Source organism: Mus musculus, chromosome 4, assembly GCF_000001635.26.
Source record: "Mus musculus strain C57BL/6J chromosome 4, GRCm38.p6 C57BL/6J".
Lineage (NCBI taxonomy): Eukaryota > Metazoa > Chordata > Mammalia > Rodentia > Muridae > Mus > Mus musculus.
In genome coordinates this window covers 24,647,461-24,667,500 of record NC_000070.6, presented here as the reverse complement: position 1 = coordinate 24,667,500, position 20,040 = coordinate 24,647,461, and the positions used below count along the sequence as shown (strand labels likewise).

At 41.1% G+C, this 20,040-nt stretch overlaps 1 protein-coding gene across 5 annotated transcripts in view; it reads left to right on the top strand.

Moving 5' to 3' along the window:
• The window catches only part of Klhl32 (kelch-like 32), a 238,592-nt gene that overhangs the window by 183,650 nt on the left and 34,902 nt on the right, over positions 1 to 20,040 (top strand). For 4 of the 5 annotated variants that reach the window (NM_001355618.1, NM_001033531.4, NM_001163020.2 and 1 more), the window contains one exon: positions 17,235 to 17,961. In NM_001355618.1, coding sequence (NP_001342547.1) covers positions 17,313 to 17,961 — 649 coding nt within the window. In that variant the 5' untranslated portion in view covers positions 17,235 to 17,312. Of the gene's footprint in view, positions 1 to 5,249; positions 5,545 to 17,234; positions 17,962 to 20,040 lie in introns of those variants that run through there. The other variant, XM_017320094.2, reaches the window with a different exon arrangement.

Genomic DNA, 20,040 nt, shown 5'->3' with positions numbered 1-20,040 from the left:
TGGAGCTGAGATGAAAGGATGGACCATGTAGAGACTGCCATATCCAGGGATCCACCCCATAATCAGCATCCAAACGCTGACACCATTGCATACCCTAGCAAGATTTTATCGAAAGGACCCAGATGTAGCTATCTCTTGTGAGACTATGCCGGGGCCTAGCAAACACAGAAGTGGATGCTCACAGTCAGCTAATGGATGGATCACAAGGCTCCCAATGGAGGAGCTAGAGAAAGAACCCAAGGAGCTAAAGGGATCTGCAACCCTATAGGTGGAACAACATTATGAACTAACCAGTACCCCGGAGCTCTTGACTCTAGCTGCATATGTATCAAAAGATGGCCTAGTCGGCCATCACTGGAAAGAGAGGCCCATTGGACACGCAAACTTTATATGCCCCAGTACAGGGGAACGCCAGGGCCAAAAAGGGTTAGTGGGTGGGTAGGGGAGTGGGGGTGGGTGGGTATGGGGGACTTTTGGTATAGCATTGGAAATGTAAATGAGCTAAATACCTAATAAAAAATGGAAAAAAAAAGGTGTATGCCACCACGCCTGGCCTAAACATTATTTCTTAATGTGACAGTGATAAAACAATTATGTCTATGGGTGTTAAAATGTCAGCACCATAACAGTTGTAACTTCAGTTCAGGTGTTTTCATAATATTTGTTTCTGGCTGTAAAGTATTTATGTTCTTTTAGTAGGTAACTATTACAGAAATTAAATCTATTTTTCAATTAGTGAGCTTTATTATGTGTATATATCATATATATATATTATTTGAGAATTTTATATACTATATTTTGATTATATTATATACTATTTTCTTTTTAAGGAAGGTATTTGTGCTTGAGTGGTAAAAAAGGTCCTTGGGTAATAATTCATTCATATGAGGTTCCAAAGTGAAGGTAGACATTGAATCCCATTATGATGTTAATCCAGCCCTTACTTAAGCAGTGGTGCTATTTAGAATGTGTGTTTAAGGTGACATGAGAAAAGGATTGTTCATGTATGTGGTTTTACCAAATTCACCATCACATTCAAGCACAAAGCATTACTTTTCTTCCATTCAGTGAACTGCATGGATGAGATGGCCTTCAGGGATTCTTCACAGAGTTATTGATTAGTTATGTCTGCTTTTTTAGCAATAGGAAATACAGGATAATAGGAGAGAAATATGTCAACCACACCAATCAATACTTTTATTGTTTTCCTATTTTGAAAAGTGGTATGAGGTTTAATTGTAATATTACCTTGTGGTATCTGTGAAAATAAATCATTTTATTTTGTAGACTAACTTACTTACCTTTCTATTGCTGTTACAAAGCATGGTGACCAGGGCAACCTATAGAAGAATTTATTTGGGGATAAGACTATCACAGTCACCATCACCAGGGTAAGCTTTGCATCAAGCATCAGGCATGACAACAGGAACAACTGATCGTGCATATCTTTACTCTCAAGTTACAACAGAGGGAGTGCACTAGAAATGGCTGGGTTTTCCTCAAAGCATGCCTCTAGGGGCCTACTTCCTCCAGCAAGGCCAACTTCCTAAGCCTCCCCAAACAGCTCCCAACTGGGGTCTAAGCATTCAAATGCCAGGAACTATGGAGGACATTTATCATCCAAACCGCCACATAGAGTCACTGTGTCTGCTAGTTAATGAGACTTAAGCCATAACCAATTCCTATTACAAGAAGTAGAAGTCAGGTTTTCATATCGGTGTTTGTCAAAGATTGCCTGGGTTCCGAATGTCCACAAAACATTGTCCTGTTTATGTTGAAATGTAGAAAACTTGTCTCCAAAATAGAAAGTGTTTCTTGCCTTTTCAGAAGCCTACCTACCACTGTGCCCACATGCTGACTTAGCCCATTGAGATTATGCCCTCTATGTACAAATGCACTTCTTCAAAGGTCCTGGCCAACATTCCACACCTCACTGCCTGCCTTGGACTGACCGTTTCTCTCCTTTTGGGACTGGGTTCAGTTACTGGGCCATGTTTCCTTTCTCCCTTGATTCCTTCCACCTCCTGTGGAGATTTAGCACTCTCCATATTGACTTTGTGGAGAAGGCATAGGTCTGTGAGGTCCCAGAGTGACTCCTTTTTTCCCCACTCAGCAAACACCTGTGGGTTTCAACACCGGAAGCTAAGTACAGTCTCATCTCACATACCCTTCCAAAGAGCACTTGGAACCTCCGCTGTCTCATATGCATTCTGTGAGCTACTGTAACCCCCTCTCCATCACACAGCTCCAGAAAGTATCAAGCTCGTGGTTCCCCTCACTAAGGGTCATCTTCTTCACATGAACACTATAGACAGAGTACCTGGGGCCACCACACCTAAACTGAGCCCTTAGCCATTTTCCCTGAAGTAAAATTATAACCATTATGATCCTTGCACACTTGAAACCTAATTTGAGACTTGTTTGACATTCACTTGTCTGAGGATGCATTCAGCACCTTCAAGCCTTTCATGTGACTGATTATTTATTGACTCAAATCTCCTCTGAAATTCTATTTCGGTTAAAAAAAAAAACCCTATGGTGATTATAGTGAAAAATTGTATCTTTTTGTGTAACATAAATGTTACAATATGGGAAAGAGGGCTTCATGTTGCCCTAGGTATTTCTACTATGCAGAAATACTATAGTATTTTAGCTATGCAGAAGATGAATTAGAGAATGACATGTGAAATGATGCCCTCTAAGCATCAGTAGTAAGTCTCAAACTCAAGAAGGGAGTTACTGTGTGGCTCCCTAATGCATTGGCAGCTTAGGCCCTGTGCCTCTTCCCTTGGCCTATCTGATGTTCTGGTACCTGCTCTATGACCAACCCTCTTCAGAATGAATGCTGACAGACACCTCACAGTGAATAGTCCCATGCAACTTGGACACTTCCTGTGCACCAATTGACTGTAGCATTACTACCTGAGGGAAGTGACTTCCCTGAGGCTTTGCTTAAATACTTGAGCCTATGAGGTTCATCTGGTCATGCTATTATAGCTTTGATCTTAGTTGGGGAGTATGAGTGCACAATATATCTGCTTCTGTGTGCCTATTATTCATGAAATATTATTCAAGCCACAAAAAAGGATTCAAGGACTTGATACTCTCAGGATGCTCTAAGGCAAGTTTACCAATTAACAGTTTTGTTAGCCATAAAGTATATAAATGTGCCAGCATCATAAAAACACCAACGAAGCGGCAGCATAGACAGTCCATGGCTGCAACCACATCTCTGTCTCCAAGCACTGTACCTGCCAGATCTTTAGGATTCTCTACTTTCTTTCCTGCAGCATGAGTGTACTGTGAAAGACTCAGGATATGTGACTTGATATGGTGCTAGTAGACTTGGAATTGAATGGCAAGCAAGACTCCATGTGTATGTATTAATCAGAATCCTTCTCATTGTGTGTGTTTTGGGCACATAGTGAACTCTCAAGCAACTGACGAATGGATGAATGAAAAGCAAACTGAAGGAAAGATTTATGGTTACATCATTTATCCACAGAAAACCAACCAACCAACAAACAAAACTCAAAAAGTTAAGTAGTCAGCTCAAGCAATTGATTCTTAATTTAGAAGTTACCAAGTCTTGAGCTAGTCTGTATGTGTTTTTCATTACCTGTAAGTTAACTGAGTTGAGATTTGAAGAGACTCATGTGGATGAGAATTCAAATATTTTTTAAAGGTGACATCTAAGTCAAGGGGGAAAAACAAATATTCTTCGGAAAGACCTAGACTCAAGTAGCTTTCTCTCTTGGGATTTTTACGTATGTGTACTTACTCCTTTATGGCCAAACAAACAAAGCCACACAACTTAAACCACAGGGATGGAATTCCTAGGTCATTTGTAAAGACAGGACCATCATAAGGGCTGTCTCAGGCCTATTATGCAGTCATGTTTGTAATGTTACTTTACAATATGGGAAACATTTAATACTGTGTTTCTTACAATCCACAACTATCCTACAAGTTTATGTCAACTTCACACAATACTGGACCTTATTAAAAAGTAGCTGGAAGGTGATGGCTTTATCTTGAACCCAAGAGAATATTTACATTGAAGAATTACTCCATTTCTTGGTGCCATATTTTCATGACATTTCTTTTCTACATATTGATTTTTTAATTTTCTTAATTTTTTATTAATCATTCCTGTCGTTTACACCTCAAATGATATCTCTACATATTGTTTAAATGATAAAATTTACCAAGCATTTTCACATGTTATTGTATTCATAATCTTCTTGAGAATCAGGTGACTTCGGAAATATCCCAGTGTACAGATGCTGACACTGCCTTGGTGGTTTTCTAAAATGCACAGATACATCGTTACAGAAATAGTTGTGAGTGCGTGGGCTGAGTGTGTGGTGGGCGCTAAGACTCTAATCCTCACACATATGAGATAAGCTCCAGTTTATTTGAGCTACAACCTCATCATGAAAATAGGTTTTTGTTCTCATATCCTACTTCCTTTCTACCTTGCCGCATTTCCCTCACAGGGTATGTGCCAAATCGTCATCCAAGAAAGCACCAAGAGTACCTGGGAGTTCAGCTCTGGTATCGTGACAATGTCCTCACTACCTTCAGTGCTTGGAGGAGAATGTAAATGGTGGGCCACAAAGGGTACTCCATTCCCTGCTTACCAGCGGGGCACAGGAGCATTTTCTCTCATATCCAGGGTTATTCCAGTAGTATATGCTATTTCTGATTTGCCAAATGCAAAGTCCGTTTAGCATTCAGGATGCTATACATCAAATATAAACTGGCATCTTAGTTAGATATTTTATGTCATCAGCTACTATCATATACTTCCCTGAAAGAATCCTTGGTCTCATTGGCTAGATGGATACCTATTGTCCTTCTGCTCACTGTTATAAAAATACCGAAGGTTAGTTATAGTGCGTTACTTCTATATTTATGCATTTGTTTTGGTCAAATGGGAGGTGAGCAAGAACGAGTTTCATTTTTCCTGAGTGCTGTGTTGGGTAATGTCTGTACAGGTCGTGTTGGTTGTATTTTATTGTCCTGCAATCGAGGAAGTTCACCAGTCTGGACACAAACTTTATGTACAAAGCATATTAAATATTTTACTTACATGTAATATTTAATTCCAGTATTCTAAATAATTAGTAGCATTTTGAAGTAGTCATCTTGAAGTTTTAAAACGTTTTTGTTTCTTTGGTTAAGATTAATTTGTATAAGAGATCTAGCTATTAATATATAAGATGGATTGTTTATGTTGGGCCCAGGAACTATTAGAAGTTGGAGTAGAAGATGGAGTAGGTGTGTCCTTGTTGGAGAAGGTGTGTCACTGTATACGTGGGCTCAATACCCTGGAAGCCAGTAGTCTGCTAGCAGCCTTCAGATGAAGATGTAGAACTCTTCGCTCCTCCTGCACCATGCCTGCCTGGATGCTGCCATGCTCCTACCTTGAAAATAATGGACTGAACTTCTGAACCTATAAACCAGCTCCAAATAAATGATAACCTGTTAAGAGTTGCCTTGATCATGGTGTCTATTCAGCAGTAAAACCCTAAGACAATATATTAATGCATTAATATATTAGATGATACATTCTGATCAAAGCTCTTTAAAGGGAATGAAAATCTTCATAAAACCATGTTATAAACTAGTTTTCTGCTTGTGGGCCTCTGTGTACAGAGGCCTTCACATTCAGACATGCTGTGCTGGTTAGCTTTTATTGATTTCACACAAACTAGAGTCACCTAGAAAAATGAACCCCAGTTGGAGAATTGCCTCTATCAAATTGGTCCACATGTCTGTGAAGAGTTTTCTTGATTGCTGATTGAGGTAGAAGGCTCTGCCCACTGTGGGTGATCCCATCCCTGGGCAGGTAGGCTTGGATTGTGTAAGAAAGATAGCTAAACAAGCCAGAGTTGCAAGCATTTAAGCAGATTTTCTCCGGTCTCTGTTTTCGTTTCTGCCTTGGCTTCCTTTGATGATAGACCATAACCTGTAAGCCAACAAACCCTTTCTTCTCCCAAGTTTGGCAATATTGGGAAAGCAGCTTAGGACACATGCAGCTCTCTTGCTGAGTACAGGATTATGAATACAAAGTCTCTCTTTGTTTTTCTGAAAACTATTCATTCTATGGAAACCCGTGGCGTGGATACCAGGCAGAGGCACAGCAGTTCATTTTTTTTCCAATTTTTTATTAGATATTTTCTTCATTTACATTTCAAATGCTATCCCAAGAGTCCCCTATACCCTCCCCCACCCTGCTCCCCTATCCACCCACTCCCACTTCCTGGTTCTGGTGTTCCCCTGTATTGAGGCATATAAAGTTTGCAAGGCCAAGGGGCCTCTCTTCCCATTGATGGCCAATCAGGCCATCTTCTGCTACATATGCAGCTAGAGACACGAGCACTAGACCACTGGGGGCACTGGTTAGCTCATATTGTTGTTCCACCTATAGGGTTGCAGACCCCTTTAGTTCCTTGGGTGCTTTCTCTAGCTCCTCCATTGGGGGCCCTGTGTTCCATCGAACAGATGACTGTGAGCATCCACTTCTGTATTTGCCAGGCACTGGTATATAGCCTCACATGAGACAGCTATATCAGGGTCCTTTCAGCAAAATCTTCACAGCAGTTCATTTTAGTTTCCTATCCCACAGATGGGAGTTTTGGGGAATTTTATTTTAAAATATTTTTGATACCCAGGTGATAGGAACCCAGAGAAAGGAAAGACTGCTATCAACTTCCTCATTTATAATCGAGGAGAAGTGGTTGGTCCAGTGTCAGCGACAGCTTTCCCTTTTCTTTCATATGTTATATTTTTAACTTGGTCACAGGATACCAGTTTCTATATAGCTTTTCATCACATCTTTATTTTAGTGTTTTCTCTCTCTCTCCCTCTCTCTCTCTCTCTCTCTCTCTCTCTCTCTCTCTCTCTCTCTCTCTCTCTCTCTCTCTCTCTCTCTCTCTCCTACCTTTGTCTTTATTCAGCCTCTTCCTCAGCTTAGAGCTTTCCATGTGGCATTTCTCCCCTGCGACTTTCTCCTTACCAACAGTCTACCGTCTTCTCTTCCTTAACCTGTTAGGTATCTTCTCTCTTTCAGTGATGCAAAGGTCAGCCAGATCAGACTGAATTAAAAGCAGATAAATGCTGGGTAACCAGCTAGCTCTACAACAATAAATACTGAACTTTCCTCTTTTCTCATTTGAAATTTCTCTTCTTCCCTGTATAGAAACTGCTTTTTAAAAAAAAAAAAAATCATGTGTATAAAGCAGATGTGCAGCTTGGTCTTCGTGTGGATCCTGAACAACTGGAATGGGGGCTATCCCAAAAGCTGTTGCCTGTATGTGGTATAGGTTCTTCGAGCTGGGCTGCCTTGTTTGGCCTCAATGGGAGAGGAAGCACCTGGCCTCACAGAGACTTGAAGTGCCAGGGTGGAAGGGCACCCACTCAGAGGAGAAAGGGAAAGGGCAGTGATTGTGGAGGGTGTGACTGGGAGGGGGCAGTGAGTGCATTACAAAGTGAATAAGTACAACTAAAAAATTTAAAAGGAAAAGAAAGAAGAATCCCAAAGACTAAACCAAAGGACAACTTCGATTGCGTGTGGTTTAAAGTCCTGACTGTCGGGAGTGTGGGTGTGTGGTAGGGCTTGGGAAAGGCCTTGGGATGGTTTTCATCACAGTTCCTGGAGCCTGGGTCTGTATTCTCCTCTGTAGGTGAGACTCGTGTTTGGTGTCAAGGGCTCTTGCCTTTGGAGCCTTGATGTCTATATAAAGACATTTATTAGAGCACACGTTTCATGCAAAGGGGTGAAAATAAAAGCATTTATCAATGTCCCAACTTCATAAAATTTTAAATGAGCAATGAAAGAACATGCTATCATCACATCTGCTAAGCTGAATCTTTGTTTAAAACCTGTCATGGTTTTTCTTTTCCTACAACACATGATCCTGGGACCTCCCTCATAAGATTTGATTCCATTGAAATATGTTTCTCGGAGGAAAAATCGCCTATGCGTCATATGTCTGCAGTCAGCTCTAATGGTTAATGTGCAACCTTCCTTGAAAAATCTGTTTTACAAGCAAAATGTTGACACAGTTTTAATTATAGCACTCGAGTGAGCACTGCTGTGATTTTTAATACTCCTCCATGGTAACATTGCCGCTGTTCTCATAGACGAAACTCTGCTCTGACATTCTGTGCTTTCCAATGCTTTGGGGTTTTATGGGAACTGCCTTCTTTCAGTTGAAATTTTTTATTGTGTCTTAAAGAAAAGAATGTGATCTCAAGGTTTGGTGTATTTATTTATTAATATACGCATTGTCTATGACAGTTATTATTTAATGTCACCATGTGGACCTTTCATGAGCCACCTTAAGGAGGGGCTTCTTTATAAGACAGTATAGCAAGTTTAGATGCCTGCTTACTTGTATTGCAGAAACTTCCCACATTTTTTTTTTCTGAGACAGGGTTTCTCTGTGTAGCCCTGGCTGTCCTGGAACTCACTCTGTAGACCAGGCTGGTCTCGAACTCAGAAATCTGCCTGCCTCTGCCTCCCAAGTGCTGGGATTAAAAGCATGTATCACCACTGCCTAGCTCTTTCCACATTTTTAACCTAAAACTATATTGATATTAAACTGATATTACACTGGACATTCATGTTTTCCAGAAATAGAGTCATGTTAAAATGGTATATAAGACAATGTGCTTTAACATAGCAAGAATCAATGAACTCTCTTCTGCGCTCATGATTAAAAGAGAGAGACTACTTGAGAGTTCATCTACACATTGCTGCTCATTATGTTTAAATGTGCTGATCTGCCTTCCTGCTCACTGCCCACGTCTACCCTTTAACATCCCTGGCTTTTTGGGAGGTTCATGGATGTCAGCTGGTTGATTAGTTATTGTGTTCTTCCTCACTGCTCTCTGAAGTGGCACAGAGGTGGTTTATGACGCTGTTCAGGCTCTGAGGTGAGAGTACCCTAGTCTATCTCAATGGGAAGGACATATCGTCACACGAACCTTTACAGCATGGCTCCTGATAGAAAAAAAAAAAAAGGAAAAAGGAAAAAGGAAAAAGGAAAGGTCAGCCTGCATCCTCCCCAAGGCTGAATACAGCCAAGCTAAGGCCAGGGCAGAAGAGAAGCTGAACACCAAAGCAACAGTCACTGCTTACTTGGCACTGGCTGTGAGAGAGTATGGTTCCCAATGAAAAGAGTATGTGTCATCAGGACCAAACAGCTAGCACTTGAAAATGGGTTATATGGTTTCATCTTGCTCCAGGGTTAAGATTTGATCAACTTGATCACTCATCGCATGACAACCTGCTTTTCCATGTCTTAAATAACTTTTAAAATATGTATTAATTACATTCTCCTCCATACATAATATATTCTGATTATATTACCCTTATCTCTCTTCCTCTCCATTGATCTTCCTGCTCTTCCTCCAACTAGTTCTTCTAGGTTCATGTCTTCATGTCAAGTGTGATCCAGTTTGTTTAATTAGGGTTCCTTGCATGACTGTGGATGAGGAGTTATTTACAGGAATGTGGCAACTTACCTACAGTGGCTACACTACTGAAAACTTCCTCCCCAGGAGCCATTAGAACACCCCCACCAAGAACTTTCTTTTTTTTTTTTTTCCATTTTTTATTAGGTATTTAGCTCATTTACATTTCCAATGCTATACCAAAAGTCCCCCATACCCACCCACCCCCACTCCCCTACACACCCACTCCCCCTTTTTGGCCCTGGCGTTCCCCTGTACTGGGGCATACAAAGTTTACGTGTCCAATGGGCCTCTCTTTCCAGTGATGGCCGATTAGGCCATCTTTTGATACATATGCAGCTAGAGTCAAGAGCTCCGGGGTACTGGTTAGTTCATAATGTTGTTCCACCTATAGGGTTGCAGATCCCTTTAGCTCCTTGGGTTCTTTCTCTAGCTCCTCCATTGGGAGCCCTGTGATCCATCCATTAGCTGACTGTGAGCATCCACTTCTGTGTTTGCTAGGCCCCGGCATAGTCTCAGAAGAGATAGCTACATCTGGGTCCTTTCAATAAAATCTTGCTAGGGTATGCAATGGTGTCAGCATTTGGATGCTGATTATGGGGTGGATCCCTGGATATGGCAGTCTCTACATGGTCCATCCTTTCATCTCAGCTCCAAACTTTGTCTCTGTAACTCCTTCCATGGGTGTTTTGTTCCCAATTCTAAGGAGGGGGATAGTGTCCACACTTCAGTCTTCATTCTTCTTGAGTTTCATGTGTTTAGCAAATTGTACCTTATATCTTGGGAATCCTAGGTTTGGGGCTAATATCCCCAAAGAACTTTCATTTAAGGGAGTGTGTTCCACATACCTGTCCTGTGTAAAGGTTCAACTCTGTGCAAGAACACACTGATGTATCTTTTGGAGTTAGAGTTCATAATTAATATATTTTCTAGATGTCTGAGACTATGAATTTGTGTTGGTTTTTATTGCTTTGGGGTCAAGTTGTATAGTGTGTATAAGTAGAGTTAGACTTCAAAACATCTGCTTTTTTAGATTTGAAAACAGCAGTTCCCAACTGTGTCCAACATGAACAGTAAAGGACACAGCCTGAGGGCTTGATGCTACAATTATATTTGTTCATGTGATATAACTCTGAGTGAGTATGTGAGTCAACTACATGTGCTTTTTTTGTTCTGTTTTGTTTTTGTTTTGTTTTTGTTTTTGTTTTTTGTTCCAAAACAGGGTTTCTCTGTGTAGCCCTGGCTACCTGGAACTCACTTTGTAGACCAGGCTGGCCTCGAACTCAGAAATCCGCCTGCCTCTGCCTCCCAAGTGCTGGGATTAAAGGTATGCACCACCACCGCCTGGCTACATGTGTTATTTTAAAAGAAAACATAGAGTTCAAAATTATGTGCTACTATATTTAGCACTATGTGTATATGTATTCTATATTATACTCCCTAAAGTAGCACTCAACAGAGAAATAGTGAGGAAAACAGAAAAAAGAATACATTTCCATTTGTCTTTGACCCCCAATTGAGTTTATAAGGAATAACTTGGCATTCATAAATTATATATATGTATGTACATATATGTGTGTTTATATGTATATATGCATGTGTACATATTTACATATATGTGTGTGTATATATATATATACACACACAAGATATATATATATTTTTTTTTTTATTAGGTATTTTCCTCATTTACATTTTCAATGCTATCCCAAAGGTCCCCCATACCCACCCCCCCAATCCCCTACCCACCCACTCCACCTTTTTGGCCCTGGCGTTCCCCTGTACTGGGGCATATAAAGTTTGCAAGTCCAATGGGCCTCTCTTTGCAGTGATGGCCGACTAGGCCATCTTTTGATACATATGCAGCTAAAGACAAGAGCTCCCGGGTACTGGTTAGTTCATATTGTTGTTCCACCTATAGGGTTGCAGTTCCCTTTAGCTCCTTGGGTAATTTCTCTAGCTCCTCCATTAGGGGCCGTGTGACCCATCCAATAGCTGACTGTGATCATCCACTTCTGTGTTTGCTAGGCCCCGGCATAGTCTCACAAGAGACAGCTATATCTGGGTCCTTTCAGCAAAATCTTGCTAGTGTATGCAATGGTGTCAACATTTGGAAGCTGATTATGGGATGGATCCCTGCATATGGCAGTCACTAGATGGTCCATCCTTTCGTCACAGCTCCAAATTTTGTCTCTGTAACTCCTTCTATGGGTGTTTTCTCCCCATTTCTAAGAAAGGGTAAAGTGTCCACACTTTGATCTTCGTTCTTCTTAAATTTCATGCGTTTGGCAAGTTGTATCTTATATCTTGGGTATCCTAAGTTTCTGAGCTAATATCCACTTATCAGTGAGTACATATTGTGCGAGTTCCTTTGTGATTGGGTTACTTCACTCAGGTTGATACCCTCCAGGTCCATCCATTTGCCTAAATTCATTTTTTAAATAGCTGAGTAGTATTCCATTGTGTAAATGTACCACATTTTCTGTATCCATTCCTCTGTTGAGGGGCATCTGGGTTCTTTCCAGCTTTTGGCTATTATAAACAAGGCTGCTATGAACATAGTGGAGCATGTGTTCTTCTTACCGGTTGGGACATCTTCTGGATATATGCCCAGGAGAGGTATTGCGGGATCCTCCGGTAGTACTATGTCCAATTTTCTGAGGAACCGCCAGACTGATTTCCAGAGTGGTTGTACAAGCTTGCAATCCCACCAACAATGGAGGAGTGTTCCCCTTTCTCCACATCCTCGCCAACATCTGCTGTCACCTGATACACACACAAGATATATATATATATATATATATATATATATATATATATATATATATATATATACACACACACACAAGTTTTTTAAAAGATTTATTTATTTATATACATAAGTACACTGTAGCTGTCTTCAGATACACCAGAAGAGGGCATCAGATCTCATTACAGATGGTTGTGAGCCACCATCTGTAATGGTGGGAATTGAACTCAGGGTCTCTGGAAGAGCAGTCAGTGCTCTTAACCACTGAGGCATCTCTCCAGCCCACACACAAATTTTTTTTTCCTGTAAGAACATTGAACAATAAAGACATAAAACATGTCTTATCCCTGAGTGTGTGCTCTTTACCTGCAAGACCTTTAATTGATACCTTTAAATATATGTTGTTTATTTTTTTTAAAGAACTAATGATATTTGCTGAAAAATATTGCCAACTTGTTCTGGAACAAAGTATAGTTATTTTACAAGTATACTTTATTTGTCTTGTCTGGAGAGTTTACAGTCATTTGAATTACATATTAGAGTAAATTTGCTTGGGTTCTACTTTACAGTTATTGATGAGAAAATAATGACAAATTGGTATAATAGGGTGATACATTGTATAATTTGAAGAGTGGGTTTCTAGTTGCAGTGATTATGCTAAGTATTTAGATGGCTTGCATTAAACACCAGCTAACTGATCTCAATTTAATTTATACTTGTAAAATTAAGACACTGAAACCAGATGGATTTTAAAGTTTATTTTTACCTGAAAGTTTCATCATGAATTTGAAAGCTTAAAAGACTACAGTGTCTATTGCTCTGTCAAGAACCTCAAATATGTGTGTTCATTATCAAGCATGCAAGGGGAATAACACGGCTTTATACATCCAAGGTGAGAGCAACGCATGCCACAATGTGGAGTTTTGAGAGCTTGTAGAGACCTTATAGAAAAGCCATGAAGATGAGATAATACAATAACAATGGAAGCCTGTGGTTGATGGATTAAATTAATAAACATGTAAAGGAACAAAGAACTGGTAATGCTTAAGAAAACTAAAAGAAACAGACTAAGAACAGCTATAAATAAAGTTCTGTCCATGTGGCAATTATTCATAGCACTATAGTCCAGGCGCTGTCCTTATCAAAGATACGAGGCGGAGACTGACTAGCTGAGGTCGGACTTAGCTTCTTGAGTCTTGGGAAGGGACAGTTCCCTGTGGAGTTGTTTGAGCTGAGGTAGGCAGAAGGCACACAGGAGAAAGCCCCTGTTGTTCCTGGACATAATGGTGCACAATACCAGAAGATGTTGGCAAAATCTTGCCTACATGTCAATTTCTAAAAACTCTTTGTAGTGAGTTCCCAAACTGAATCTGTGATTTCTTTTGTATATGTTGGCTTTCTCAACAAAAAGATGGGAGATACAACGATGGTGGTGGTGGTGGTGGTGGTGGTGGTGGTGGTGGTGGTGGTGGTGGTGGTGGTGGTGGTGTGAGAGAGACTCTTTACTTTCAGATACTAAGATATACTGGTGGTTATAGTGGTAAGGATGTTGGCAGGATACAGTGAATAAGAGTAGTGTTCTAGCCTCCTATGGGGTATGCTTCCTAACTGCTGTGCCATCTGGAAAGCCATCAGTTCCCAGGATAACCTTTCCGACATATAATCTATAAAATATACAGCACAGCTAAGTGGGTTCTTAAACACTGTTGTGCTTCAGGGATGAGCCTGCTTACAATGGTCTCTCAGCTCCCTAAGCAAGGGTTAAAATACTTCTGCCACAGAGGGAGCAGTATGCTCCTGAGGCTCGCAGCATAGATGTAGCTTTGTATTGGCCTATTGCTTTCAATCAGTGGTTCTCAACCTTCCTAACGCTGCAACCCCAAAGGGATACAGTTCCTCATGTTGTGGTGACCCCCCAACCATGGAATGATTTTATTGCAACTCCATAATGGCAAGTTTACTACTGCTATGAATTGTAATGTAAGTATCTAATATGGAGGATATCTGACATACAACCCTAAAAAAAGTTGCGGGGGGGGGCAGGGGGGGAACGACCTACAGGTTGAGAATTTCTGCTTTAAATTGTCTTTCCTAGGTCTTTCATTATTTGGCTAACCATGAATCATTACTGGTCTCAGTGGGGTTTTCTCCTTTACATTTTTGAATAGATGATAAAGACAGCAGAGTCACAATTCTGTTTTGAATATACAGCAGAGTCACAATTCTGTTTTGAATATGAAGCATTCTCTGCAGACTCATGTTTGAACACTGTCACCAGCTGGTCACTCCGATTTAGGAAGCTGCGGAATCTTTAGAGGTGGCTCTGCTGACAGAGGCAGTTCCCTGGCAGTAGATTTTTGAAGATTATAGTCTTTGTGGCTTCTGGTCTCAATCTCAGCTTTCTGATTGGCAATGACCTTCTGCTTAGCAGCCTCTTGCTCTTGTCACTATTATAGACTTTGTGGCTTCTGGTCTCAATCTCAGCCTTCTGATTGGCAATGACCTTCTGCCTAGCAGCCTCTTGCTCTTGTCACTACAGAGGATACTGTTCCCCCGCTGAGCTTTCCTAGTCTCCATGGACTGTAATCCTCTGAGACTGTGAGCCAGAGCACACCTTTCTTCCCTTAAGTTGCTTCTGACAGGCATTTTATGACAGTGAAAAGAACATTACAGGCACAGTGACATTGGCCTATGCAGCATGTAGGCAGACACAGCGGCAGTGGTCTGTGTGGCACGTAGGGTTTGTCAGAAAGTTAAATGCCAGATCTCACCACTCTGTGTAGGAAGACAGAATCTGTATTTGAACCAGAAAACTGGATAACTCATATGCAACTGAGGTTTCAAGTTGACAGCAGAACAGTTATTATATATTATATTTCCTTTTGATCTAGATAAACTTATCTAGATCAGACTTGTATGTTCTGAAAATGTCATAAATTGTAAAAGTGTAAAAATGATAACTAGAAACAAAAAATGATCTCAAAACCAAGCTATTATTCGTTCACAGACTACTTTATAGTATTAACATGTAGTATTGGGGGAAACCATGCAAAGACTGCTTCAGAAGATATGTAACATGGCGTGGGAAGCGAAAGGCACTGGCCACTAGTTGGTTCCTAAAGGCAAAGCAAAGCTGAGACTTGTGTACCTTTCATGTCAATAGTGACACCATGACCTAGAAAGAGAAAGAGAAACTGTTTGTAGATGATGTGGAAGACTGATTATGGCTTAGGAAAACTGATTTATGGAGAGAGAAAGAAATAACAAAACAGGCAGCACCAGGCTAGGAGAGAGGCTTTGGGGTGTTTGCCTCGTGCCATTTCTCTGGAGTCCAGTACAAAGAGAACTGGTTGGATGCTCAGAAACTGGTTCATGGCAAACTCCCATCAAGTGCAGCTGCTCACATGGGGAGCAGTGGCAGAGGCTGTGTCAGAAAACTTAACATGGTGCCTAAGAAGCAACCTTTGGTGGGATAACGTTTATTTCTGAGAACTTTAGAAGGCTTTGTGAGCAACTACCAAAAAGCCATTGATTACGTTACTGAGTTATCACCATGTTGGAATAATTGGAGGCCCTGTCTCTCAAAACTTCTAAAACCGAGATGGAAAGTACATAGGGTGCTCTGTGTGAGAGTGCTCTACACACTGGCAGAGAATGGGTATTACTGCCAGGGTTCCCATACAAAGGTGTGTTCACTGCACTTGGCTTATGTGTTAGCAAAATAAAAGTGCACTCTTCTAAAAGAGTCATCTACAGATTGTCATTCGCTGGTACCTCGTAGGGTTCATTTAATTTAATTTAATTACTCAGTAGTTAATGAAGAGAGGGGCTCACTGCATAGCAGAGGTAGCCTCTCTTCCTCCACTTATTTCTTCCAGGTGGATGCAGAAACCTTGGGCATCTGGAACCATCCACTGCCTTAGAGAACCTAGCTGTGATTTCTTATACCAGCTTAAGATCAGCTTATTTCACAATGCAGCAATGGTCTGAGGTGGCACACCTCCTCCTTTGTCCTCCTAGAGATTAAACAACAACATCTAAACAGGGAGAAACTGAACCACAGTTCCATAAGACGAAAAGCAATAAGCAGTTAGTTACATCCAGTATTCAAATCCATTATTTTCCCCTACCAAGTCCTTTAGTTCCACTTTAGTACTTTCTAGGAGACTTGGTTTCATTTGAATACTTCTAGGAATTATTAATGTCAGACATGTCAACTGATCCACTCCATATACTAGTTGATGTCAGTATGGAGAATGGTTTAACAAACTCAAATATCAAGTCACATTAATTGGGAAGTTAACATTGCATTCTGCATAATACAAAATAAATGATTCCATCCACTGTTTGTGGATATGGTTCTTAACCAACTGCTAGCATCTCACCTTGCAACTAACAACTGTGTGCAAGGTCAAAAGTAGTAGGAAGGGAAAGATTATATAAGTTTCATTGCTACTTTATCTATTCTAGCTTCCTCCTGGTTGCTCTACCTACCACACGTGTGGAAGGGGGCCTTTTCTTTTTTGTAAATCACTCAGCTAGTGGCATATTGATTTTCTCTCAAGAGCACCCTGTGTTCTCAGGTGATCACATGTTTTCTCACATTATTCATATTGACAGAGCACCTTTGTTCCTGGTTGACATACATTATTGAGCTATGATGGCACTACCCACCATGGGCTTTCCCCAGCGGTCAGGTGATAGGCCTTCAGTGCAGGAGATGGAAGGGGACAGGCTGTTTCACAGTATTTCTGTTCTTTGAAAAGCAATTATTGTTCATCTGAAAAGATGTCATAAGCTCTGAGAGCACTGCTTAGCAGGCTTCCTCACTCCAACAGCAATGCCTTGAGGTCCCCTGTGTCGCTGCTGGTACAGAGGAAAAACCTGGGCACCAAAATATTCCATGCGCTATACAGGAGAAATGTTGTTGCTATCTGAAAGAATAAAGGTGGCTTGCCGTGTGTGGTTGCTGTTCTCACCTCACCTCCTTCTGTTTCAGCTAGCTGTGAGGTGGCTGGAACACAATTGCCATTACCAGCATCTGGACGAGCTCCTGCAGTACATCCGCTTTGGCCTAATGGATGTGGATACACTCCACACGGTTGCCCTATCCCACCCCCTGGTGCAGGCAAGTGAGACGGCAACTGCCCTTGTCAACGAGGCCCTGGAATACCACCAAAGCATCTATGCACAGCCTGTGTGGCAGACCCGCCGGACAAAACCGCGATTCCAGTCCGATACTCTCTATATTATTGGTGGGAAGAAGCGTGAGGTCTGCAAAGTCAAGGAACTTCGTTACTTCAATCCTGTGGACCAGGAGAATGCCCTCATAGCCGCCATTGCCAACTGGAGTGAGCTGGCTCCCATGCCGGTGGGAAGGAGCCATCACTGTGTGGCAGTCATGGGGGACTTCCTGTTTGTAGCAGGAGGAGAAGTGGAACATGCCAGTGGCCGGACATGTGCCGTGAGGACAGCCTGTCGCTATGACCCCCGCAGTAATTCCTGGGCAGAGATAGCACCCATGAAAAACTGCCGGGAACATTTTGTGCTGGGTGCCATGGATGAATACCTCTATGCAGTAGGGGGCAGAAATGAACTGTGCCAAGTTCTACCTACAGTTGAACGATACTGCCCCAAGAAGAACAAATGGACTTTTGTGCAGTCCTTTGACAGATCCCTCTCGTGTCACGCTGGATATGTGGCTGATGGTCTTCTTTGGATATCAGGTAGAGCGTGCCTCCTATGTTGGGTTTACTGAAAAATATTTTTCTGTGGCTTAAATTTAAAAGTCATCTTCTGGAGAGTGGCCCTAAGTAGTTGAACAGTTGAGCCAAGGATGCCATTTTTAGCTAATTAAGTATCATTTATTGAGCACCTACTCTATAGAGAGCCATGACATTGGAAATAATTGACCTTCCTGTGATTTTTCTGAGTAGTGACTGCTATAAAAATTCAGGATGAAAATTACTGGGCCATCACACCTGTTTTCCTGCCGAGCCTTGTATTGCTCGCTCTCTGTCAGCTCTTGATGAACTGTGGGGGAACATCCACGACCACTGTTTTAGCCAAGTCCTTTGCTTTCACTCTTGGCTGCCCAGCTCAGAGCCATTTCTTCAGAGGCAGGAGAAATGGAATCCTAGTAAATCCATTTGGCTGAGTATAATAAGAGACTCTCTTCCAGGGCTTAGCTGTGCTGTCTATTGGAGAAAGGGATTAAAAGCTTTTGTGTTTTCTGTGAGTGGTAGTTCCTGGTGCCATCCATTCCTGCATACTCTCCCATTCTTCCTGACCATCTGTAGGAAGTTTAAAGGCTGTTTCCATTTTCTCTTTTCACTTTTGTTTAAACAAACACCTTTTGCTGATGGAAAAACTAAGGAAACTAGTGAACAGGCTATACGGTAACATAGCTTCAAGCAGGCATTGCTCATCTTTCTCCACCCTGGCTTTCTTTAGCCCCTCCTAGCTGCCATGTTGTTGTACTGAAGTCTATGAGGCATGCACCATCAGTCTCACAACACCAACCTGTGTTTTCAGGGGCAAAAGCTACTTCATCTCTCAGTTGGAGGATAGCCATTTTGTAACCCAAATAGAAGCTGGGTTTCTGCATCACCAGGAACACATAGATGACACAAAGATCCCTCAGTTAGATAGTGGAAGGCAACCCTGATGCTCAGACTTAGACAAAGTAACCACATTAGGAAGTGAAGGCCTCTGGGATTTCCCCAGTTGACATTCCAGTGTTTAAAATGTCAATTTTGACAAAAATTATCCCTAGATTAAATTAGTTTTGGCTCTGTTCATTTTTCCTTCTACTATCTTCAATAACCCAGGAGACAGAGCCTCAGCTTCTCTGGTTGAAGTTATTTTCATTGATGTAACCTACCTTATATTGGAATTTAAGTAGTTGATGAATTAATCACATGAAGGAAAGACTAAGTATGTGATGAGGATAAATGAGAACCCAATATTTACTGGTCCAATATACCAAATAAAAACATTAGAAATTAGTGTATATGTAGAAACACTTGAATAAAATTCTTATTTATTGGTAGCTTCTTTCCTCTCCTTTAAATATGTATTTTAACTATTATGGTTGGTTTTGATGAAGAAGTTTCCAAATGGCCGTGACTGAGACTTCACTAATAACAGGAGGTCTGGATTTTCCTGAACACAGAGCAGTGATGAGTTTATGAAACCAATGAAGTTTTTATTTTCTCACAATTTACATTTCTTTGACTCATTTGGGTTCACATGTTGCTAATGCAGTATACTCTTAAAATTTGCAATGTGCTTTCTAAATTTTGCATGAATTTCACATAAATATTTTAATAAGTGTGTCTAGTTTGGCACAGCGAAATATAACTTTTTTCATTAATTTATTTATTTATTCATGTTATATCCCCATATCATCCCCCATCCTCCCAGTTATCCTCCATATCCTTGATTTCCTCCACTTAGTCATAAAGCTGTGACTACTCTCCACCCCTTTCAGTGATGCTTAAGGAGGTAGACGTTCAGAAACCTGGCCAGGTCTACCATGGGATCGAGTGTCTTCCCTTTCAATAAGGGTCATCGTTTCCTCTTTCCAATTTCTTACATCTATCAACTTACTGTATATATTATTATCACCTCACTTTGCTTTCCTCCTACTGTGAAAGGAACATGTTTCCTTTGTTCCTTGAACTAACGAACACTGTCTGTGTTAACCGTATTTAATGAAAACAATCAGAACTTTCTCAGGCTTCCTTCTCCCTACTGTGCACTTGAGATGAGACGCTCACTTCCCTGTGTAGACTATGAGACAT